Below are 25,527 nucleotides of genomic sequence, written 5' to 3'. Positions count from 1 at the left end.
CGGTTGTAACTTAGGTCCTAGGCAGGTTCACTAAGAACTAGTTTCTCAATGCTTTTTACATGTTCTTTGAATGTGTTCTAGTCTTCTCCACAAAGCATAAGATTCATTTGTAGGCCACACATTACCTGTGTACTCTCTCATACTCTCTGAAACTAGTGATTAAGCCTCAAACTCCTTGGAGTGAACAGCGATGGAAAAAATGGATGTTATCCATTTCTACAAAAGACAAATAAGAAGTCCTTCTGTGAATCCCTGTTTTGCCCCAACTTTTCCAATTTCCTAACTGCCCTTGTACAACAGGTGTTTGAGGTATCCAATAGAAATTAACCACAAAAATTAAGACATCACAAGTGACCCTTAAATAGGGGAAGTCTGTACCAAGATGTTTAAGCTGCTCTTGTATCCCCAGGTCTGGAAAGAAGATTGCTGTCCTTCTTGCTCTACTCTCCCTGCATACCCCAAGGGTCTGTAAGTAATGAAAATAATTTCAAAGCATGGATATGTCACTGAGGCCTAGCTGCAATGGACTCCCTAAAGGCAAGACTGCTCTGGAGGAGCCCACATCATCAGACACCCTTCCAGGGTTCTTCTGTCTGGGCCTCTAGTATCTGGGAAGGATAATAATTACTGGTTAAGGGGAAACTCCCTAAACTTACACCAAAACAGAAATGTCTTCCAGGTCATTCCAGTAGGGATATTAATATGATCTTTAAACTGTCTTTCTATTTTAAGAAATATCTCTTGGTATTGCTTGGCTTTGGCTACTGAGTCGTACATGTTGTCTATATATTTTGGGTTTTAGTCTCTTTTCTTTTTTTAACATTTATTTATGTATTTATGTATGCATTCATTTATTTACTTACTTATAAGTACACTGTTGCTGTCTTCAGACAACACAGAAGAGGGCATCAGATTCCATTACAGATGGTTGTGAGCCACAATGTAGTTGCTGGGATTTGAACTCAAGACTTCTGGAAGAGCAGTCAGTGCTCTTAACCACTGAGCCATCTCTCCAGCCCCAAATGTGTAGCCCAGGCTGGCCTTGAACTCGTGATCCTCCTGCCTCTGCCTCCTTTAGCAAATCCTACTGGCATGCACCACCACAACGGGCTAGTTTCTTTTCAGCTGTATGCTTTGCTAATCTTTTCACCATGTCCTATCTTGTCACCTCACCCCAGTGCTTATTTTGTCTCCTAAGCAGAAGCTGTACAGTCCAATGCAGTCCCACAACCACACTTACCCACCTGCCTTCTTCCCTGAATGTTTGGTGTCATGCAATATGTCACTGTCCAGACCCAGTTCTGTGTTTCCTTCTAGTAGTTTTATGCTTTTACATCTCATGTGCAGGTCTTTATAATCCATTTTACTTGAGGTAAGTTCCAGTTGTGCATGAAACAGTTGTGCTGTATGCTTCAGTACTTACTGTCTTAATTGCTATTCATACTTGTGTAGGAGTAGAAAGAATAGTAGTCCTCCTTAGAACAATTCTTTGCCTAGAGTCACAGGTGTTCATTTTGTCCATAGTTTGATTAGTTTGATAAGGTCAAAGTGGTCAAGAAGCACTGACTCTCTACATCATCAGAGTTCAGGTGTCACCCCTGAGTCAACACCTTCAGATAGCAAATAACTATACATTTTTAGAGACATGGAGGTCCTTAGGCTTAATGTATGAAAATGCTGTTTCTTTTCTTCTTTTTTCACATTAAAAAGTAAATACTCATTCTAGTGTAAACACAAAATCCAAGCAGTAACGGGAAAAAATAGCAGGGTCCTTCTCTTCCTTGCCACCTTAAACCAAAGACAGCCACCAAACACATGAACCAAGGTTTATCAGGATCGACGCTGTGGTAACAAAAATATCAAGAAGACGCTGAGGACAAATCCCTTTCCTTATCAATGTAGACACTTTCTAACTGCAGGGCCTATCTCAGAATCTTCCTTTAACATACATCCCCATATACATAGACAGACAGACAGACAGACAGACAGACAGACAGACACACACACACACACACACACACACACACACACACACATACAGATCTACACACACTCACTGTTCCTGATGTCTTTTTCATCCCTTAGGAAACCCAGAGCCATGAGGACACTCACTCTGCTCACTGCCCTTCTACTGCTGGCCCTCCACACCCAGGCAGAATCTCCCCAAGGAAGAGCTGAGGAGGCTCCAGATCTGGAGTAGCTGGTCATGAAGGACCAGGATATTTCCATATCCTTTGGAGGGGATAAAGGCACTGCTCTCCAAAATGCAGGTGAGAGACATCATCATAGTAGAGACATGGATGAGAGAAGGGAGAGAGATAAGTTCTGAAATTGGGTCACTGGGAGACTTTATTACTTCTTTATTTTTCTCATTTAACATCAAGAGCTAAATAGATCAATTTCTTTCTGCGAAAACTTGTTTATATCACAAGGTTTAATAAATAAAGGTTTTGTGACTAGTTGTATTTTCTAGATCTAAATGGCTAGACTTTGTCTATTTTATTGTGTCTTTTATATGTTAGAAATTGGAGATGTGTGTTTAGATATTTATGTAATGGCAGGAGCACATAAAATAACAAAATTAAGACAAACAGCATTAGTTTTAGTTTTGTGCTTACCATGTATATTTATTCATATTGATCATGATTGCTCATGGTGCTGTCACTAATAATCAAGGTAGCAATCACACTTCACCCAGCACATATATTGCCCAAGATTATTCTGCCCTGCAGACTCAGGCACTAAGTACTTCCTATGATGTCTATTTCCCCAGATGTGAAGTCAGGCGTGACCTGCTATTGCAGAATCAGTTGTCAATTTGGGGAACGACTCTCTGGGTCCTGCCGTTCCGGTGGCGTCACCTACCCCCTCTGCTGCCGCTGAGCACTAAGAAGAAGAAGAATGTATTTGTCATATAACTAGAGATTTTTAAAGAGACTGTTATTTGTCCCATGTTGTGTCCTTGAGTTTTTTTTCTTCCATAACATCCAAATAAATTTCTTACAAGTTCTCAGTTTGTGTGCTTGATTATTATCTCCAAGCAACACATTGAGAACCAAGTACCAGAATGATAGAAAGAAATTCTTGGCATAGGCCTATAGGAGTGTCCAGGTTAACACATTCTTCTGATGGATAATAAGAAAGGTCAATGCTGTTGTTGGCATCCTATTCTCTCATCTCATAACTCCACCCCATTTAGATCAGTGGCACTCTCAAAGCCATTGGCTATGTGGGAAGTAGACAGCATGGGTATCTTCATTTTTAAATTGTCACAATGGCCTAACTTTTCAATGAAACCCATCTCTCACTCTAAATGTTAGGATTTGACAATTAGGGCAAGCCAAGGTCATGTATGTGCCCATGAAGCCCTGAGTGTGTGTCAGCTCTACAGACACGACTGCAAGTAGCAGTAAGCAGCAAAGACACTAAATAAGAAGTGTGATGGTTTATATGTGCTCGGCCAAGGGCATGCACTTTTAGGAGGTTTGGCCTTGTTGGAGTAGGTGTGTCAGTATGGGTATGGGCTTTCTACCTGCCTGGAAGTCAGTGTTCTGTTAGCAGCTTTCAAATGAAGCTGCAGAACTCTGAGCTCATCCTCTACCATGCCTGGTTTGGTGTTGCCACATTCCTTCCTTGATAACGGACTGAACTTCTGAAGCTGTAAGCCAGAGCCATTCAAATGTTGCCCTTTTAAGACTTGCCTTGGTCATGGTATCTGTTCACAGCAGTAAAAGTATAAGACAAGAAGCAAAGCGGGAAGGTCCACCCAGTTATACTCATCAGCAGAGTATCTGTGCATATGTGGAGAAGCAGGATTTGATATAGGTAGGCCTTCATTTAAACACACACACACACACACACACACACACACACACACAAAGAGAGAGAGAGAGAGAGAGAGAGAGAGAGAGAGAGAGAGAGAGAGAGAGAGAAGGAGCATGTGCTCAGGGTTTCATCTATGCCTTAAGATATCCAGGTGTTGGCATCTCAAGATCTTAAGGTACCTTATTCTACACTTCTCAATTGGTGCTAAGCTGTTGAAAAATGTGACTGTCATTTAAATGACTACATATTCTTTGACACACAGAGATACAGCAGGAAGGATCAGGTCCGAGAGAACAGTGTCCTCAGTCACTACACAAGATACAGCTGCCTGAACCAAATCTAGTGGCCTGCAGAAGGAACGAAAGATCCTGAGCCCCCAGTTCTTAGCAAACACCCACCAAATTTAAGGGGCATATATGAGGATGTTTCCAAATTTATCCCTCAACCCCCTAAGTCACGTAAAGATACTAGTTTAACTCTAGTAAAAAAAGAGGAGACTCCCAAGCTTTCCAAACTCCAGAAGTGCTAACAAGGGTCTGTGTTAGCTTTTGTGAACTCACATTCTCATTGATGCCCAGAAGATCCCTTCATTCATACATTCCAGCCTCTTTTACAGGGTCTCTTTTGCTTTTCTTGGAATGACTGCTTTGGAGCCAATATGGTAATGTTTAGAGCTCAGTAGACTAGAGCTTGATGCCCATCTCTCCTGCCCTGAGAGTCCTCTGAAGACTCTCTGGGAAAAGAAGAACCTTTAGGGCGGCCAAGATACATAATGATCAGTGCCAGGCCCTCTGTCCACTTCTCCACGGAACTTTTCTGGAACACTCTGGACTCTTGGACAGAGTCTCATGAAGAAAGACCTTTTAATATCGAAGAACACCACAGCTTTTGAGAAAAACTTACAAACAGACCTGGGGTTTCTGCAGATTGCACTTCAGTGCATGCTCCTAGGTGTTTACCCATCAAACTTGATGGACTGTGGGTGTAAAGATTGGGTGAAGAGAGAAAGACAGATCAGAGAAGCATGGCCCTTAGGACTGAGTGTCATCTTCTAGGCCCTGGGATGCAGGAGCCTTCTCCTAGGAAACAGGAGAGATGGCTTAGCTTGTTTGTTAATGGTCACTTAAAGGTGGTTACAGAACAATGAACCCTTTGAATTAGGGTTAGATTTTAGTGTTTTCATATTTTTAAGGGGAAGGGAAGGACATGGAAATATGGATGGGCCACACAAAGTTCCCTCATTCTCCCTGAACCCTTTGGTGTTCTTTTACTCTGGGATTTCTACTCAAAGACCCCCAGAGTGGGGAGACCCTCACTCAAATCTCGGGATGACATGACCCCCCAAGAACTCATGGAAGACTGTCCTTGCTGTAATTTACAGAGGTTTATTGAGAGGAAACCGTGCACTGGGTCAAGACTTTTATCCCACGCAGGGGCAGAGGAGTTCGACCATGAGTGGCTGGGAGAAGAGGTATTTAAAGGAAGAAACCACAACTCAAGGGGGTAGGAAGAGAATCATTGGAAAGTGTCGAGAATACCAGTGAAAAATCACAACGAGGAGCTTCCTGTTTCTCAAGATTCTTTAACTTTATGGTCCATCAGTTCCTGGGAGAAGCTTCCTGCTTTTCAAGATTGTTCTCTAAGATTTTAATCTAACTTTATGGTCAGCTAGTTCCTGGAAGAGAGTTGCCGAACCAGCCGATGTAATTTCCCATTCTATGGTCCTAAGAGAAGCTTCCGGGAAGATACAATCCAGGGCCTAACCGGTTTTTATTTCTTCTACTCTGAACCTTTGTCTAGGGGTCAGGGAGGCAACCTTAAAACTTCCATCTTTCATTCCCCACTTCTTCTAGTGGCTAGTTCTAATCATAGAACTAAATTTCAGTATCTTTATAATATTGATTCTTTTGTCCTCCCAAAGCATGATATTGTTGGCATAACATCAAAATCTGAACAGCATTCACTCTTTCTCTAATGAAGGTAACTAGTTTCTTTAACACACATGGACCTTTAGTCAGAAGCAGAAGCAAAATTAAGAAGGGTCCCATAAGGGAAAATATCAGAGTTGTCATCCAAGGAGATCTACTAAACCAGCTCTCGAACCATCCCTGATGTGCTTCTCTGTCTCTGTCTTTTGTCTAATCTTTCTCTAAGTTTACCCATGGAGTCTTTAATTACTCCTGAATGGTCTACATAGAAGCAACATTCTTTCTTTAGTATAGTACACAGACCTCTTTCTTTAAGGTATATCAGGTCTAATCTTCTCTTATTCTGAAGGACTATCTCTGAGAGGGAGGTTAGGTATTCTTGGACTCTTTTTATATCTAAGTCAACTGCAGTTTGAATTCTCCATAAGCCTTGTGTTGCAGAGCAATAGCAGATGTCCTTGTAGCTGCCCTTGCAGTACCTAAACTCTTTAGTATTAGGATTCCAATCTGTACACTATCTGAACCTACACACAAAGGTCATGACTGCCTTTTAGAACTTCTAAACTTAACAGATTGTGATCACTGAGGCACAGTCCCAAGAAGTGTTAGGAGTACTAACATATGCATTGTTACGTCATTTGCAATAAAAATCAAGCCTACACCCATACCTATGATTGGGGGACCTATCTCGATGGAACCCAGGGCAAACATGAAATTCTTGTTTTTAAAGGACACTCCACAAGTGAGCATTATAGCAACCTCCCAGTCACATCTCTGATGTATTCACTTATCTGATGTGCAAGTCTAGGGAGCTTTCTGAAGATCTGAGTGTCCCTTTAGGTCCCAGCTCTCAGCCCCAGCTAGTATGCGGCTGGTGAGGATTGAGACTTGACTGCTGTCAGGGTGGTCAGCAGCACTAGGTACGGACGGTTCTTTCCAGCAAGACTTGAGTGTCTGGGCTCAGTGTCATTGTATGTAGTTGAGTCTCTGACTTGGAACTGATGAGATGTCTCAGGGGTCCCTGGGGCATAGGCTGCTGCCAGTTGTGACCAGATTTCTTTCTGTATCACCCATAGGTCTTTCAGCCTGGCATACAAATCATTATTACTATGACATGTTGTTTAATAACATAATCTAATACAGACAGAGGAGCTGAGGCCCCATATAAGATCTCAAAGGGGGTAAGGCTGAATTTGGAAGGGATATTTCTTGCTCTGAAGAGAGCAAGAGGGAAGGAGTGCCAACCAGTCTGCGCCAGTCTCCATGGTCAATTTGGTCAGGGTCTCTCTTAGAGTTTTATTTATTTACTCTACCTGTCCTGAATTTTGAGGTCTGTAATGTGGTGTAATTTCCAATCGACCTCTAAATACTTGGCTACACCCTGGCTTACCTTGGCAATGAAAGTAGGGCTGTTGTCTGACCAGATTACCTTGGGTACTCCAGACCTGGGGAAGATTTCTTCCAGTATCTTCTTGATGACTACCAAGGCCATCTCTTGCTTGGTGAGGAAAGCTTCTATCTATTCCTGAAAAGGTATCTACAAGCACTAGGAGACACTTGTGACCATATTTTCCTGGTTTTATCTCAGTGAAGTTCACTTCGACTGCCCACTAAACTCTCTAGGTCTCTTTGCCCTGTTTGCTTGCTAAGCATTCACTTGCTGACATACCTATACTTTTTCAATGCCTCTCTGACTAAAATCTTAGTCTATTACGTATACCTTAACTACTTGGACAAGTTTCTTACCTCCTAAATGAGTCCATTTGTGTATTTGGCAAAGTGAGTCTTTTATTTGTTTTCTGGGGAGTATAGCTTTTTCTAAAGTGTGCCATTGCCCTTCCTCTTCTAAGCAATGTGGGCCTTTTCTTCTGTTGTGCATTCTAATTGAGGCCATTCTTTAGTCTGATCCCAGTTCCCAGTGACTGTCTCTTGCAGGCCTGCAACCAGGATAGACTCCTGTATAGCCATTTCTCAAGCCACTTGATCTGCTTTGATATTGCCCCATGCCACTGAACCTCTTCCCTCCTGATGTCCTGGGCAATGAATAATACTCACAGTTGCTGGCTTCATCAGGGCATCCAAGAGATGGCAAAGGCGTCTGTGCTGATGTGCTGGGGGGTAGAGGTTCAGCCATCCCAGATGACATTTGTGTTGTCCACCATGGCAGCACCCACTCATCTCTGACCTTCATGAAGAGAAGTGTTCCTGTCTACAAACAAGGTAGCCTTGCCTTTCAGTAGGGGTAGATTGGTCAGTTGAAGAGGTCTTTCCTCCACCCATGGGCTTCTTCCAGTACTTGACACTTGTGCTGTGGTGGCTCCAGGTCAGGATTGGGCAGCAAGGTAACCAGATTGCCCCCCAACTTGTGGAGAATCTAGTCCATGTCAGCTGACCAGTGGTCCCATCCTCTGGGACATTCCGTTCAAAGGCAAAACATCAGCCACTCTACCACAGTTTAAGTTCTGGATTGGGTGATAATTGTTAGTGCCCAGCTGGCAGGATTGGTGTTTTCCAGGCAGAACAGCACTAAGCAACACATCTCCCAGCATTAGGTACTGGTACAATGAGACAGGTCTTAAGTTCCACATACACAGTCTACAGATATGCATACACATGGCCTCACCCGCCATTTCAGCCCACACAAGCTATTTTGGACAGTAAATTTCTCATGAGCAAGGGATAGGGGCAGTCAGGGATGACCATGAACTAGTGGGATACCTGGCCCATGCCAAGGTCCACTGTTCTTTGGGTAGCCCATAAGTATTGTTTGTTGCTGGTAGCCCCCTGTACCCAAAGTCTTTGATGGACATTGGCCCACTGGGGCATAGGAGCACAGAGTGTTGGGTTCCTGTATCCACAAAACACTGATTGGGTTTCCCCTCTATCCTGGGGCAGTCCCTGACCCAGTGACCCTTTTCCTTACAATAGGCACACTGATATTTAGCCAGGAATTCTCTTCTGTTGCCAGGTTCTGTCTTCTTAGTCTCTCTAACTACTGTGGCCAGTATAAGTTTTTTTTTTTTTTGGTTCTTTTTTTCGGAGCTGGGGACCGAACCCAGGGCCTTGTGCTTCCTAGGTAAGCGCTCTACCACTGAGCAAAATCCCCAGCCCCCAGTATAAGTTTTTATACTGTCTTTTGTCTCTCTTTAGCTCTTTAGCTTCCTCTTCTTCTTTTTTTTTTATTAACTTGAGTATTTCTTATATACATTTCGAGTGTTATTCCCTTTCCCGGTTTCCGGGCAAACATCCCCCTAATCCCTCCCCCTCCCCTTCTTTATGGGTGTTCCCCTCCCCATCCTCCCCCCATTGCCGCCCTCCCCCCAACAATCTAATTCACTGGGGGTTCAGTCTTAGCAGGACCCAGGGCTTCCCCTTCCACTGGTGCTCTTACTAGGATATTCATTGCTACCTATGAGGTCAGAGTCCACGGTCAGTCCATGTATAGTCTTTAGGTAGTGGCTTAGTCCCTGGAAGCTCTGGTTGCTTGGCATTGTTGTACATATGGGGTCTTGAGCCCCTTCATAGCTTCCTCTTCTTTATGTCTCTTTTTTTTCTCTAGCTTCTGGCTCTTTTTGCCTTCCTTTTTTTTTTTCCCCTGAACCGGACTTTAACCTTACTTTCTCTGTAACTTATACTAACTCTCTCAGTGACTTAGCTTAACCCTTTAAGTTTCTGCAACTTTTTTTTATATCTTTTTTACCTTAGCCAAATTGGTGGGGTGTTTTTCAGCCCCTCAGAGACCCACCATTGGAGTCTGACAGTAGACCTGTCTCTCCCTACCTTCAGGCATATTGAAGCCAACAGGCAGAAGTGAGGGCCTTCCATCTGTGTCTGGAACATTTTTTCTGGCCTCTAGTAGGATTCTGTACTTCCTGTAACAGCTACTAACAAGCATCTCAAGTGGGATGGTGAGAAAACAAGAAGAGAGTCCAGAAAATAGAGGTCTGCCAAAGAGGACAAATAGCATTCAGTCATACAGAAAGACAATCAAAAGATTAACAGACATAAAACAAGTACCAAAAGCAAAAAGCAAGCAGCTGCCATAAGATTACCACAAAACCGAACTGATTCAGATGGGAGCTTCCGTGAGTTCACCAAAGACAGATGAAGGGGAGCAGATTCCACATCACTCCTCCTTCCCAATGGGACAGATAAAGAGGAGCAGATTGAAAATAATGGTTAAGTCAAAGGTGCCCTCTGGAGGCCAGCTGACATCAAACACCGGCCACTCTGAGGAACAAAAAGTCTGCCACAGTCCCTTCTTAATCTCAACTGACACAACAAACACTGGCCACTCTGAGGAACAAAAAGTCTGCCACAGTCCCTTCTTAATCTCAACTGACAAGTTGTGTGCTCTAGCCCTAACTTCAGTCCAGTGGTAACACAAAACAAAGACCTAAGACACACAGACAAAGACCACTCTGGAAATACAGATGGCCAGAAGGGCGTGCAGATTTCTCCAATCCAGGAGAACTACCGTGTCCTCACCGGTACCCAGACAGGAATTTCCCAGGCATCTCTGGGGTTTCCCCAGACCTTCTGGGACGTCTCCCAGGGCAACACAGTCGGTGATCCCCTGGCACGTCTACTACTCACACCCGGCATCTCTCTTGAGATGCGAGCCTCCGACTCTACCCGAGACAAGAGTAACTGCAAAACCAGAACTCGCAAGCAAATACAGACCCAGAGTTTAGCCGGCGCAAAACACAAAGACACAGACAAAGACACAGATGCTATCTCACCTCCAAGTGGGTCTTCGGAGATGAGGGTGGTCGCCAATCCTGGAAGAGCCCCCAAATTAAAGACCCCCGGAGTGGGGAGACCCTCACTCAAGTCTTGGGATGACTCGACCCCCCAAGAACTCAAGTAAGACCGTCCTTATTGTAATTTACACGAGGTTAATTGAGAGGAACCAGTGCACTTGAGTCGAGACTCATATCCCATGCAGGGGCAGAGGAGTTCGACCATGAGTGGCTGGGAGAAGAGGTATTTAAAGGAAGAAACCACAACTCAAGGGGGTAGGAAGAGAATCATTGGAAAGTGTCGAGAATACCAGTGAAAAATCACAACGAGGAGCTTCCTGTTTCTCAAGATTCTTTAACTTTATGGTCCATCAGTTCCTGGGAGAAGCTTCCTGCTTTTCAAGATTGTTCTCTAAGATTTTAATCTAACTTTATGGTCAGCTAGTTCCTGGAAGAGAGTTGCCGAACCAGCCGATGTAATTTCCCATTCTATGGTCCTAAGAGAAGCTTCCGGGAAGATACAATCCAGGGCCTAACCGGTTTTTATTTCTTCTACTCTGAACCTTTGTCTAGGGTCAGGGAGGCAACCTTAAAACTTCTACCTTTCACTACTTATACCACATGCTGCATTCATTTAATGGCTGACTACGGCTACTTCACAACCAATCCAAAAGTAAATAATAAGCTTCTTTGATCCCCAGCTGCATAAATATTTATCAACAGTCATATGAATTGCTCTCTGCTCTAATCTATTGCTTTTAGATTGCATCAGGAACATCCAGCAATCCTCAAAATATACACATTCTCCTGTAATATATATCTCTTTACTTTAAAGAAATGCCTCTAGGAATAACTATGGAGTTTGAAAATGTTTTGACTCTGCAGGAATGTGAGCCAAGGCCTTTGAGAAACAGTTTCTATGTGCTGTGCAGAAGAAGCTTCTGTTCTGAATTCTTGTGGCACAGTTATCTTGTGTTTTCTGGCTCAAAACAAGTCTTATTCAAGCACCACCAAGGCCAGGCCTGGTGGCATAAGACTGTAATTCCAGCATTAGAACGAAGCCTGCAACAGGACAGCAATACCCATGCCAGACTGGACTACATACGGAGACCTCGTTTCACAGGGAACACCATAGTTGTGATCACTTCACTGACTTTCTTCAATGTGTTCTCCAATGCTTTTAAATGTTAGATAATTAATTTATACCCCAAATATTACACACACACACACACACACACACACACACACACACACACACCATGCTCCTGGTCCCTCCTCACAGAATTCCCCCCCCTCCTCTTCTCCTCTAAGAGAGTAGGCCATTCTCATGCTTATTGCCACACCATGGTGCATCAAGTCTCTGCAGGATTATGGGATTAGGTATATCCTCTTCCTCTGAGGCCCAAAAAGGCTGCCATGGAGATGGAGCTGCTTATCTGCCACATATCTGCCCAGGATCATGTTTCAGCCTCTGTTTGCTCTTTGGTTGGCAGGTCAATCTTTGAGAACTCCCAGGGGCCATGTTTGTTGACTCTCTTGGTCTTCTATGGGGTTTCCATCCCCTTCAGGGCTTTCAATTCTTCCCCCAACTCTTCCTTATGGGTTAGCAACCTCCACCCAAAGTTTGCCTGTGAATGTCTGAATGTGTTCCAGTCAGCTGCTGGGTAGAACCTCCCAGAGGACAGTTATGCTAGGTTCCTGTCTCCAAACATAACAGAATATCATTAATAGTGTTAGGGTCTGGTACTTGCCCATGGGATGGGTTTCAAGTTGGGCTGGTTGTTGGTTGGCCATTCCTTCAATTTCTGCTCCACCTTGTCCCTGCATTTCTTTTAGACAAATTTTGGATCGAAAGGTTTGTGGGTGGTGTCCTTATCCCTCCACTGTGGGTCCTGCTACAGAAGGGAGCCTCTTTAGTTTCCATGCCCCACTGTTAGGCATCTTGCCTAATATCACCCCAATTGACTCCTGGGAGCCTCACCCATCCCAGTTCTCTGAGACTTCCTGGAGATTCCCCTCCCTGCCCTGCTATCCCTGGCAGCTGCAGATTTCCATTAATTCTCCTGGCCTCTAGCCTCTCTCTGCCCTATCCCTCACCTGATACTGCCCCCCCATTTCCCTCTTCCTTCCCACTACTGCCCAGTTTGCTCCCTTCCTCTGCCTCCTATTACTATTTTATTTCCCCTTCTAAGTGTGATTCAAGCTTCCTGGTTTGGGTCTTCCTTCTGGTTTAGCTTCTTTGGGTCTTCAGGTTGTGGCTCTATTTAAAGCACATTGGAATTCTAGAACCATTATCGGTGTGTAAAGGCTGGACCCTGGATTTTGTTTTGTTTTTTTATATTAGTAATTAACTTACCTAGAGGTCCCCAGTTCTTAGGTCTAGTCTCTTTACTGCCAATTTGATTTTGATCATGGATTCAGCCTAGTTCCCTCCTTCTTTCTTCCCAGACACACACACACACATACACACACACACACACACACACACCTGTTCTTCCCTCCCCTTCTCTTCTTAACACACACACACACAAACCACACACACACACACACACACACACACACACGTTCTTCCCTCCCCTTCTCTTCTTAACTTCGGGTTGTATTGGAGTCTATAGCATCTGTATCTAATCCAGTCCTCTCTTACTTACTTAGTGCCTTTGTACACAAGAATCTAGAATTTGTCCTCAAGCACAAGTCAGTATCCTAAATACCCCTACCCCAACAATGCCAACCCCATATTTTATGGTAGGGTATCTTCTTAAAGATTGTTTACATCGTGAAGAAGGCAAACTGATACTTGAAGGATTGATAACCTCTTGAGTCATCTGACACTTCAGTGGAAATAGGTGTTGAGGGTAGAATCTGAATATTTAATCAATAGCTTTTAATTGTTGGTTTGATCAGAAAAACAAATTTACTAAAAAAATTGTGATTCTTAAGGCTAAAAATTTAACAGATATAAACCTGTAAAATACTAATCTTATAAAAGCTGCTAACTTGTCATAAACAAGTTATATAAATAAATTATAAACAAGTATATAAACAAGCATTATTATTGGGAAACTGCTCTAGGGCTTAGTTGAGTTTACTGGTGCCAAGGAAGAAGGTAAGGGAAGTCGCCAAAGGGAACAAAGACAGAGGGAGGAAGAAGAAAAAGAGAGAAAGCCTGCATGCAGACAGAGAAGAGGAGAGAGGAGAGAACAACATGTCTGGATTATATAAGAAAAAGCCTCTGAAAGAAGGGCAGCTCTACAGACTCAGTGTCAACCTGTACCTAAGTATGAGTCAATGGTTTGCTTCATGTGTTCTATAGGTAATAGGGAATATGATGGTTAAAGAAACTATTTTAGGTCTGAGGCCAGCTCTGAAAGCAACCAGAAACTAAGACAATACTAGGAATTCCAGGAATGCAAGAGACCCCAGATGTTCTCTCACACCTAAGGAAACTCCAAGAAAGAGCACCAGGGTCTTTCATACTTAAAGAGCCCTCCCCTTTTAGCTGGGTCTCAGTTTCAAATCCAACCATGGGAACTGAGGACAGCTGCAGCTTGAAATAAATATTCAGTTAATTACAACTTAAATTGAGTCTATGGTCTTTCAGTGATTTCTGAGTCCATAACACTGGCAGCTGGAATTTTTTTAAAAGGGCTTTGAAATAAGTTCCTGATTGTTGAATCCGAGAGTCTTTAGAAAGTTGTACACCAAATGTTAATGAAGTACACATGGTAAGGATTTTCTAGAGGGGACTGAAGTGAAAACTTAAGGGTTCTTGTGAGAGATAAAGTTTTAAACTGAAAGAGCATACCCCAAAACGGGGAGCCGCGTCTCTTGCTCCGATCACGGGGTGGGGTGCCCCCAGGAATCACGAGTAGCCATTCTTGATGTAACAGCAAGAGGTAGCTTTTATTAACGAGATCCCTATTAGCGGGATCCCGGGTCGATACGTATCCCACACAGGAGACAGAGGAATCGACCCCGAGCTTCCAAACTCGGGGGTTTATATAGGGGAGGTTAGGGGCATTCGCACGGTTACACATGATTGGTCATTTCAAATGGTGCACAGTTACTTTCGGCGTGAAATTACATCAGCAAGGAGTACGTGCTCTCTAGCAGCTCGGCAGGCAGGTAGGGTGGCTCATCTCACTCAGGGGGGTGAAGGAAGGAGAGGGGGTGGCTACAGATGGTCAATGTCCTTGGGGCTGATAGCTGGTTTGGCAAGTCCTATCTCTGGCTCTCCCTCAGGCACGTCCGGCCCTGCACATCCGGACTCTGACAATGAGTAACCTTTTTAAAACTCTAGTTCTACAAAACTAGCTCAAAACTCAGCAACAGGATCTGACTCAGGAAGACAGATGGTTAAAAATGCAGGAGGACTGGTGCCGACTCACTGACCCTCCGAAAGTCACCGGACATGAATAAATGAGTAATGGGTTCTATTCTGCTCCTGTGATGTTTTTTCAAGCCCCCATTGTGCCCTACAGATAATGTTCCAGCCTTGTGTCCTGCAGATAGTATTCCAGGAAACCAGGGCCGAAGCCTAACCAGGTGTATATCAGATGCAGATGCTTTGTCAACTCTGACAAACATTTACCCTAAAGGACAGGAGGAATCAAGATCTGTTCTCAGGAGAATGAGGGCTTGACCTTTCCCTTGATTTAAACCCTAGAGTCTTAAGAACAATCCTGTGACTTTGAGAGTTTCTCCTTGTGACATTTTTGGTATTTCCTTTTGACATACCCTCATCTCCTGGGGCTTGTGACTTTTTCCTTTAAATAGCCCTTCTCCCAGCCACTCAGGGTCAACACCTCTGTCTCCTGCGTGGGATCTGTGTCGACCCAGAGCTCTCCGTAATAAACCTCACCACTGTGTATTGCATCAAGATTGGCCTCTCGTGTGTCTGGGGTGTGAGACTTCCCGAGACTTGAGTAAGGGTCTCCCTTCGGGGATCTTTCACTTGGAAAGTCAGTTGTGTTGGATGGTGTTTTGCTGGGGCAAACATGTGAATGAACATTTAGCTGAAGTGGACAGATGGAAAGGACTAAGGCAGACTCGTGAAGAAACATTTTCCTTAAGCAGACACAGGAGGAAGGATGTCCTGGTAAAGTGAGGATGTGAAAGGACACACGATAAAGAATTCTTTGCTAACAACACACATGTACTGGTCCACCTCACATTGTGTTGTTGAACTCTATTTATTGGGACTCCATAGAGGGAAATGCACCAAAAAAAAAAAAAAAAAAACTTCTGGTGGTGTATTGTGGCTATTCTGCCAACTGGGGATGATTGGCAAAGTGATGTCAGCTGAGACAGGTACTCATGCTGAGGCAAGAAATGTGCTGAGGCAAGACTAGTGGAGAACACATGCTGTTTGGAGGGTATAAAAATGACCCAACAGACAGTAATGGAGTCTGAGCTAGGCTTGCTTGTAGAGCTAGCTGTGCAACTCTTGTTGGACTGGAGTCTTCACTGATCTTCAATTTGCTGAGAGAGGCCCAGTTGAGAACTTGTCCTGGAGTTCTTGCTGGTCCCTCCTGCTGACTCCTGCCAAGCTGAGGCCTGGCTCTCTCTACAAGGAAGCACTACCACTGCTGATTCATGTCTGCTCTCCAGACTTTATCAAACTGTACTGATGGTCTCTCCACGAAGTGTTTGCAAGTGGATGGAGCTGCCACTGTTCACCTTGTGAACTGAACTGCTGGTTTCCAGACAACATAGATGGGAGTTGCTCCAAAGAACCATTTCTAAATAGGTCCAATGTCCCTGTGTCCTTTCTTTTCTACTAACTCCAGTGGGTGCTGGGCTTAGAAGGAAGTTAATGCATTTAAGAACGATCATTAAAAATAAGGGTTGAAAAAATTAAAGTTACAGGGGACTTTGAGAAGAAAACAAATTGAAGACTTGGTATCAATGATCCCTGCGTAATAAGAAAGCAGATTAGGAGATTACAATTTTCATGCTTCCTTTACAAAATATAGAGATGAGCTTCATCCTGCAACACAAGCCTTTAAGTCAGTGTCTTCTGGTGGATACCTTTTTATGAAGAAATGTTCCAGTGTTGGACCCAGAGACATAAAGAGTATTAGACACTAAAATTAGACCTACTACGTGATAGCAGAGAATCTGAGAGAAGACCCATGCTGAGTTGTGTGGGTTTGCTATGCTAGCTACATCAGAGCAAGCAGCTTGAACAACCCTGCTGGTAGGAACTAAGATCCGTAGGACCTATTGTTCTTCCAGGATGTGAGGCTTTTTCTTACTGCCTTTTCTTGTAGGTGTTCTGGAAGCCACCCTCACCCACATGCTTATATACACATATGCTTCTCTAGTGTCTATGGTCTCTTCTAATAGGTAGAGTGAAATAAACTCTGTGATTAAACTTAAACATTCAAATATAATATTAACTACTCACAGTTTTTTCTCTTCTAACTTATAGTTAGTACATTTCAAACATATCTTGGAATCAGAAGTTTATGGCAGGAGGAAATCTCCTATACACAGTTGGTTCTCATGCTTAAACACGTAGATGAGAAAAAAATATGTATATATTGAAGACTTGGTATTAATGATCCCCGTGTAATAAGAAAGCAGATTAGGAGTTTACTGTTTTTATGTGGATGTAACCTAACTCAAAGGTATTTTTGGAGATATTTTTTATCTCCCATAACCTTGCTTGCGTGATTCATGGGATGGTTGAGACAGTATTTCTCTATGTAGCCCTGACTGTCCTGGGACTCACTTTTTAGACCAAGCAAGCTGGACTCAAATGTGCAGCCTCCATTTCTCAACTAATGGGATTAAGGATTGTGCTGCCACTGCCAGACTTGGCATTTTCTCTTTAACCTTACTATTCTTTTTCTTGTTTATTATGGTCTCCAATTTTGTGAGTTTCTGTATATGTTTGTGTGTTTGCTTGTGTATGAGTGATTCGTGCCCTTTGTTTATTTTATTATTGTTTATTTGTTTTGTTAACCTACGTGTGTGTGTGTGTGTGTGTGTGTGTGTGTGTGTGTGTGTGAGAGAGAGAGAGAGACAGACAGACAGACAGACAGACAGACAGACATGGAGTTGGAATGGTGAGGAGGTTTTGGGAGGAGATAATGGATGGGAAACTATAATCAGAATATATTGTATGAAAAAGAATATTTTCAATAAAAATTGAAAAAAAGGATGAAATATAGCTGTATGTATACATGGTGAGTGAGAGAAGAAAGAAGCAGTGAAGGCTATGGCCCCATCTTGGGATCCAGCACTGCAGTAGAGCATGGTCTATGACTGGATGAAGCAGAGGATAGAAGTTGGCAAACTGAATGCACAAATTAGTCAGGCTCAAGGTAGAAGTAAGTGTTTAGGATCAACTCTGGGTCTTTGATTAAAATATATGTGTTGTCTGAGGATGGAAAGGAGATTGTGTTCAGAAGGGCAGAGGTCAGAAAAGTAAGAATAGCACAGGAAAGATATCCTCAGTGTCAACAAAGTCACTTGGCCGTCTCTGACTCGGTGTCACCACCTGCTGTCCTACTTCTTGTGCACTTGCAGGGCAAATGTACTATTATTATATCAGAATGACAAGGATCATAAGAACCATACTTGGACAGAGAGACCTTGACTCAGGTACAGGTAACAGGAGGCTTGCATTTATGCTAGGAAATCGCTAACACAGAAAGTCCAAGGTTTACAAAAGACATAGGACTTATAAACTATGGGGTTGATGTCACAGAAAATTATGAGCTTCCAAAACTTTTTAAAACATGGGCAACACACTCTCTCCCTACTTATTCAATATAGTTCTTGAAGTTCTAGCCAGAGCAATCACACAACAAAAGGAGGTCAAGGGGATACAGATCGGAAAAGAAGAAGTCAAAATATCACTATTTGCAGATGATATGATAGTATATTTAAGTGATCCCAAAAGTTCCACCAGAGAACTACTAAAGCTGATAAACAACTTCAGCAAAGTGGCTGGGTATAAAATTAACTCAAATAAATCAGTTGCCTTCCTCTATACAAAAGAGAAACAAGCCGAGAAAGAAATTAGGGAAACGACACCCTTCATAATAGACCCAAATAATATAAAGTACCTCGGTGTGACTTTAACCAAGCAAGTAAAAGATTTGTACAATAAGAACTTCAAGACTCTGAAGAAAGAAATTGAAGCAGACCTCAGAAGATGGAAAGATCTCCCATGCTCATGGATTGGCAGGATTAATATAGTAAAAATGGCCATTTTACCAAAAGTGATCTACAGATTCAATGAAATCCCTGTCAAAATACCAATCCAAATCTTCAAAGAGTTAGACAGAACAATTTGCAAATTCATCTGGAATAACAAAAAACCCAGGATAGCTAAAACTATCCTCAACAATAAAAGGACTTCAGGGGGAATCACTATCCCTGAACTCAAGCAGTATTACTGAGCAATAGTGATAAAAACTGCATGGTATTGGTACAGAGACAGACAGATAGACCAATGGAACAGAATTGAAGACCCAGAAATGAACCCAAACAACTATGGGCACTTGATTTTTGACAAAGGAGCCAAAACCATCAAATGGAAAAAAGATAGCATTTTCAGCAAATGGTGCTGTTTCAACTGGAGGTCAACATGTAGAAGAATGCAGATCGATCCATGCTTATCACCCTGTACAAAGCTTAAGTCCAAGTGGATCAAGGACCTCCACATCAAACCAGATACACGCAAACTAATAGAAGAAAAACTAGGGAAGCATCTAGAACACATGGGCACTGGAAAAAATTTCCTGAACAAAACACCAATGGCTTATGCTCTAAGATCAAGAATCGACAAATGGGATCTCATAAAACTGCAAAGCTTCTGTAAGGCAAAGGACACTGTGGTTAGGACAAAACGGCAAGGAACAGACTTGGAAAAGATCTTTACCAATCCTACAACAGATAGAGGCCTTATATCCAAAATATACAAAGAACTCAAGAAGTTAGACTGCAGAGAGACAAATAACCCTATTAAAAAATGGGGTTCAGAGCTAAACAAAGAATTCACAGCTGAGGAATGCTGAATGGCCAAGAAACACCTAAAGAAATGTTCAACATCTTTAGTTATAAGGGAAATGCAAATCAAAACAACCCTGAGATTTCACCTCACACCAGTGAGAATGGCTAAGAACAAAAACTCAGGTGACAGCAGATGCTGGCGAGGATGCGGAGAAAGAGGAACACTCCTCCATTGTTGGTGGGATTGCAGACTGGTACAACCATTCTGGAAATCAGTCTGGAGGTTCCTCAGAAAATTGGACATTGAACTGCCTGAGGATCCAGCTATAACTCTCCTGGGCATATACCCAAAAGATACCCCAACATATAAAAAAGACACGTGCTCCACTATGTTCATTGCAGCCTTATTTATAATAGCCAGAAGCTGGAAAGAACCCAGATGCCCTTCAACAGAGGAATGGATACAGAAAATGTGGTACATCTACACAATGGAATATTACTCAGCTATCAAAAACAATGACTTTATGAAATTTGTAGGCAAATGGTTGGAACTGGAAAATATCATCCTGAGTGAGCTAACCCAATCACAGGAAAACACACATGGTATGCCCTCATTGATAAGTGGCTATTAGCCCAAATGCTTGAATTACCTTAGATGCCTAGAACAAATGAAACTCAAGACGGATGATCAAAATGTGAATGCTTCACTCCTTCTTTAAAAGGGGAACAAGAATACCCTTGGCAGGGAATAGAGAGGCAAAGATTAAAACAGACACAGAAGGAACACCCATTCAGAGCCTGCCCCACATGTGGCCCATACATATACAGCCATCCAATTAGACAAGATGGACGAAGCAAAAGAAGTGCAGGCAGACAGGAGCCGGATGTAGATCGCTCCTGAGAGACACAGCCAGAATACAGCAAACGCAGAGGCGAATGCCAGCAGCAAACCACTGAACTGAGAATAGGACCCCCGTTGAAGGAATCAGAGAAAGAACTGGAAGAGCTTGAAGGAGCTCGAGACCCCTTATGAACAACAATGCCAAGCAACCAGAGCTTCCAGGGACTAAGCCACTACCTAAAGACTATACATGGACTGACCCTGGACTCTAACCTCATAGGTAGCAATGAATATACTAGTAAGAGCACCAGTGGAAGGGGAAGCCCTGGGTTCTGCTAAGACTGAACCCCCAGTGAACTAGATTGTTGTGGGGAGGGCGGCAATGGGGGGAGGATGGGGAGGGGAGCACCCATAAAGAAGGGGAGGGAGGGGGGAGGGGAATGTTTGCCCGGAAACCGGGAAAGGGAATAACACTCGAAATGTATACAAGAAATACTCAAGTTAATAAAAAAAACCAAACAAACAAACAAACAAACAAAAAAAAACATGGGCAACAGTGCTAACTTAATATATTTATGAAGAGCCACATACTAGGTCATCTGAAATTGTAATTATTACATGTATATACACATGCATATAATATTTTAATGCATGCATGGGCACACATATATCTATAAGAGAGTCTATTTAACATTGCTCATGTGTCTACGTGTCTAGAGCTAACCATTTGGGATTTAGACCTATAACTGACAATAGGACCTTATAGAACTAAAAACCTTCCATATGGCAAAGGAAATTCTCAGTCAAGTAAAGAGGAAGCTCATGGTGTGGTAACGACCCTTTGCAAGCAATATACCTGCTATGGGTTATTATGCAAAATATAAAGAACTAGGAAAGTAAATTAAGAAAGCTAATAAAACAACCCAATAAAAACTCACATATGGATCTGAACAGAGAATTTTAATAAAATAAAAATAAAAAAGACAGAGATGAGATCAGGAATGTTCGAGATGCCATGGCTACAGTGTGCAAGCCCAAGTCAAACCAAATTCCTGCATGGAGCTGGGAGTTGGATAAAATACTCCACCCTTTGCACTGGATGTATTGCCAATTGTTAGCTGCTGGGTGGGAGAGACAGTTCTTTCTGAGTGAATCTCCTGGTGAATTGACCGTGTGCCAGTGGAAAAGCTAGCAATATATGGGCGGCACAAATTGATCCAGGATTTTTTAAACAGGAAAACAAAAAAACAGTAATGAATTTGGGTGGGTAGGGAAGGAGGTATTTATGGGAAGAGTTTGCACAGTGAAGAGTATTATTGAAATAGGTCAGACAGTTGTTGGAAACGTTCAAAGAACTCCTCAAAATAGCTAAGAGGTATATTATAAAGTATTTAACATTCTTATCAGAGAAATGGAAATGAAAAGTTCTCAGAGATTTCATCTAACCATAGTCAGAATCACTAAGATGAGGAAACAATCGTCGACAAGCGGGGGTGAGGGTCTAGGGAAAGCAGAATCCTCAGACACTTTGGTGGGATTGCAAGCTGGGGCAGGAACTAAGGAAGTTGGTGTGAAGAATTCCCACAAGATTGTAGGGAAATCTCATGGCACAGCTGGACCATTCCTTGGCAAACACCCAAGCACTCAGGGTCCTCCCTCACAGATACTTGCTCAACCTTCTTCATTACCTCTGAGGTCACAATAGCTACAGGAAGGAAACAACATAACATCCTTCAACTGAAAAAAAATGGAACATGAAAACGTGGGACTCATTTTTGAGGGTGACTCTAATCTAAAGGACAGAAGATTTGATAGACAGAGAAGCAGCTAGAACATCTTGTCTCTTTGTATCCAACCTCCTGCTCATCCTTCTTATGACTGCTAAAATGTAGCCAAGGATTAATGTAAATGTTACAAAGGATTCACTGAAGGTTCTGTTACGTGGCTCAGAAGAGTCCCGTCTAAGCCACATAGAAAAAGCATCAAAGAAACAAAAACACAGATTCTTTATCTGCAAGGAGTTTATTGGAGAAGGAAAAACAGTCGAGGCCAAGCACAAGGGTAATGACCGACTGTGAGGCCCCAGGGCATGTGGTTATCTCATCCTTGGGGTCCATGTTCAGCTGCAGCAGAATTTATGATGCATATGTGGACCTTGATAGCCGAATGCAGCTACACGTATTTCTGCAGACTCTTCTGCAACTGCACTGCAAGGTCCTTCTTACGCCTGAGGAAAGAAGAAAGCATCAGGCATGAAGTAAGGAGGCCAGCAGTGTGTGGTAGTGAACAACCCTATGAAGATATCCTGTGCATGGTAGAGAGTAGGTTTGCTGTGTGGGTGACATCATGGCCAGCACCAGGGTCAACCCCAAACACATGGAGATAAGATGTTTAACAAGTGTTAATCACATATAGGAGTTGACATCTACACCACATTCTATCAGCATTTTTGTGTTTTCCTGACCCAACACCTTCATACACTGGCATTTGGGTCCCAAATCTAATTTTCAAAGCAGAACGAATATCTCTTCCTATAACAAAATTATCAATCGGATCTAAAATGTCTAATCAATATGTTCTATATTTTAAAGCCTTTTCATAGATAAATTGTTGGATCAAAAACCTTAAAAGGAAGAAAATCAAGCCCAGTGGCTTGACTCTCACTGTTACTTGTATGAATGAGACAGGGAAGATCCGATGGCTCTCAAGACTGTACCTGACAGGACTACAGGGCTCATCTACAACCCTTCCCGCCTCAGGAGACTCCAAGCCTCAAACATTCTGTGTACCAGAACTCACGTAAATCTTGAACAGCAGAGGCTTCTGGGCCTTCAAAGGAGACAGACACATCCTGGTCCTCATCTGCTGGCTGCTCCTCAGTTTTAGTCTCTTCCTCTGCCTCTTGAATGGGATCAGCCTGGACCTGCAAGGCCAGCAGGACAAGAGCAGAGAGGAGGATAAGAGTCTTCATGGCTGGAAGTCACCTGGAGGATTGGTGAGCTGGAGACCAGTGTGTGGAGAGAGAGGAGGCAGCCTGCATTTATAGGGCAAAGAACATGCCCCACACTTAGAGAAGGCACTCATTGATGGCAACTGCTCCCAGCTGTTGCCCTCAGGATCCCTTTGATGTTCCTCTGTCCCTAAGGCTTCCATCATCATATAGGTCTGTGTGTTCAGAAACACCCCCCCACACACACACCAACTGATAATGATGAAGGGGCCTTGCTGTCCTCCCCTGTTTCCCACCTGCTTAGTATTTACCTCTCAGTGGTCAGGAAAGAAAATAGCTGGGCACTGCCTAATTTAATGAACTCATGGAACAAAGGTTTTTGTGTTTTGAACTTGGAACCTGCTCTTCTCAGAAAGTCTGGACCCTGGACCATTCCTTAACCAGGTGGACTGGACACTCAGTTTTTTTGCCAGTTTCGGATTATTAGCAATGATCCTCATCAAGGCAAACTTTGTGAATCCCCTCCTTTGGGGCCATTTTAGAGAAAGTAAGATGGCTTTATGGTGCCCTCTAGTGAATTGAGTTCAAGTTTCTAGAATTTGTCCGAGTGAAGCTGTAGTGGGTGGTTCTGAAGAAGCCAAAGTCATGGAACACATCTGCCAAGAGTGAGCTCCAGGTGGCTCTTCACGCTCGGGACCCTCAAACCATGGGGTGTTTCCCAGGTCTGAGATGCTGCAATGCTTATACACTTAGACAATGAAACCTGACCTACAAGAAAGGACATCCACAATGTAGAGAGGCTCAGAAGCTGCTACCCAGGCTCAAGAAGTGCCGCCATGTCATGCATGAACACTCTTCAGTCTGTGTTTATCCCATGTCTCTCACCACACACACAGCAAAAGGTCTAGAGCATCCTGTTGTTTACAGTCAGTTTATGGAGTCCCACTGTCACAGGTGCCAGCTCCTATCTACATGTTAATAAATAATATTTATTGGCTACACTGTTTTTACTTACAACTCTGTGCAAAAGTTAGCGAAGCAGCAAGAATATTATTTTATATACCTATTTAACATACACACATATATATATTATTGTTTAATGGGACATGACCACTTGAATCTCTCTGTAGGCTTAGATCTATGAGTCAAGAAGGACACCTTACATTTCAGACACATTATTGTCTTTCCTAATCATCACAGAGTTGGTCTCAGGTGCACTTACTAAAATTTGCATGCCCCAGACTCCATGCCCATGTGAAGGTTTTATATTTCTGTGTTTTCTCTTTCTGTCCTTCCTACCAGTGTCCATTATAAAACTGGTCATTGAAGGCTCAGAGAATGCCAAACCAGTACAATAGGTCCATCCAGAAAAAAGCCCTTCTAAGTAGGGCAACCAAGTTTGGGTTTGCAGCGTCATTTTCATTTTCTTGTTGCTTTATGTTCTCTTCTTTGTCTCTTCGCCAACCCTGGTAACATCAACCGTCTCACTTGGGGAAAGACACCTACTCATGGACATCAGGAGAGACCAGAATCCTCTGTCTATCTATGAGCTTGCACCCAGTCATTAACAGATTTCTAGTTTTATTGAGCCTTGATGGAATAGCAGTTCTTTACTTTGTGAATTTACAGTCAGCTGGAATTTAATGGTTTTTGTGCAGGTTGATAGGGGTACTATGGTGCTTTTTTTTAAAATATATTTCTCACCCCAATCTGATATGCAAAGTCACGATTTCAGCATTATGCTAATACGTTTTTCTCATGACTTGACAGCAGAAGTACACAAGTGCGTGCACGTGTGTTGGGTCAAATGCTCTACTGAAAGAGCTGTCCCCACATTTATTTTACATTTTTAAATTAAACAATTTATTTATTTTTGTTTTATAATTGGTTTGCCTGAATGTATATAGGTGTGTGCTTGTTGTCTGTGGAGACCAGAGTAGAGAGCCAAATTCCCTAGAATTGGAGTTCCAGAATGCTATGAGCTGCTACCTGGGTGCTAGAGTCAAACCTGTATCCTCTACAAGAGCATCAAGTGCTCATAACCACTGAACCATCCCTTCAGCCCCACATTTTCTTTAATTTTTATCTGCCCTTCATAAAGTCTGAAAATCTTCTATTTGTAACATATGTTACAAATCTCCCGAAATATTAACATTTTTTCTTTGTCCAGTTTTGTTTGTGGTTCCAAACAGACTGGTATGTAATTTTCTTGAATAAAATTTCTGACTTTTTTCTCTTTCAATTTAAACTTAGAAAACTCAAGCCTGTGCATTT

General features: G+C 42.8%; 1 protein-coding gene and 1 pseudogene across 1 annotated transcript; one reads left to right on the top strand and one right to left on the bottom strand.

Annotated features, from left to right (window-relative positions):
• The first annotated feature begins 2,089 nt into the window (after positions 1 to 2,089).
• Defa5-ps2 (defensin alpha 5, pseudogene 2) lies at positions 2,090 to 3,013 on the top strand (annotated as a pseudogene).
• Positions 3,014 to 22,310: 19,297 nt separating this feature from the next.
• On the bottom strand, positions 22,311 to 23,300 carry Defal1 (defensin alpha-like 1). The gene is made up of 2 exons (NM_001033073.2): positions 23,103 to 23,300; positions 22,311 to 22,530 (listed from the first exon to the last, which is right to left on the bottom strand). The coding sequence occupies exons 1-2, from the start codon at positions 23,272 to 23,274 to the stop codon at positions 22,439 to 22,441; spliced, it is 264 nt and encodes an 87-aa protein (NP_001028245.1). The 5' UTR covers positions 23,275 to 23,300; the 3' UTR covers positions 22,311 to 22,438.
• Positions 23,301 to 25,527: the final 2,227 nt, after the last annotated feature.

The sequence above is a fragment of the Rattus norvegicus genome, chromosome 16 (genome assembly GCF_036323735.1).
Source record: "Rattus norvegicus strain BN/NHsdMcwi chromosome 16, GRCr8, whole genome shotgun sequence".
In the NCBI taxonomy this organism is placed as follows: Eukaryota; Metazoa; Chordata; class Mammalia; order Rodentia; family Muridae; genus Rattus; species Rattus norvegicus.
This window is presented reverse-complemented; position numbering and strand designations above follow the sequence as displayed.

Bases quoted from the DNA above. Each gene is read 5' to 3' on its own strand.
- Defal1 (NM_001033073.2), bottom strand. From the start codon at position 23,274: ATGAAGACTCTTATCCTCCTCTCTGCTCTTGTCCTGCTGGCCTTGCAG. The intron at 22,531-23,102 runs GTGAGTTCTGGT...TTCTTTCCTCAG, and splicing joins CTCTGCTGTTCAAGATTTAC to GCGTAAGAAGGACCTTGCAG.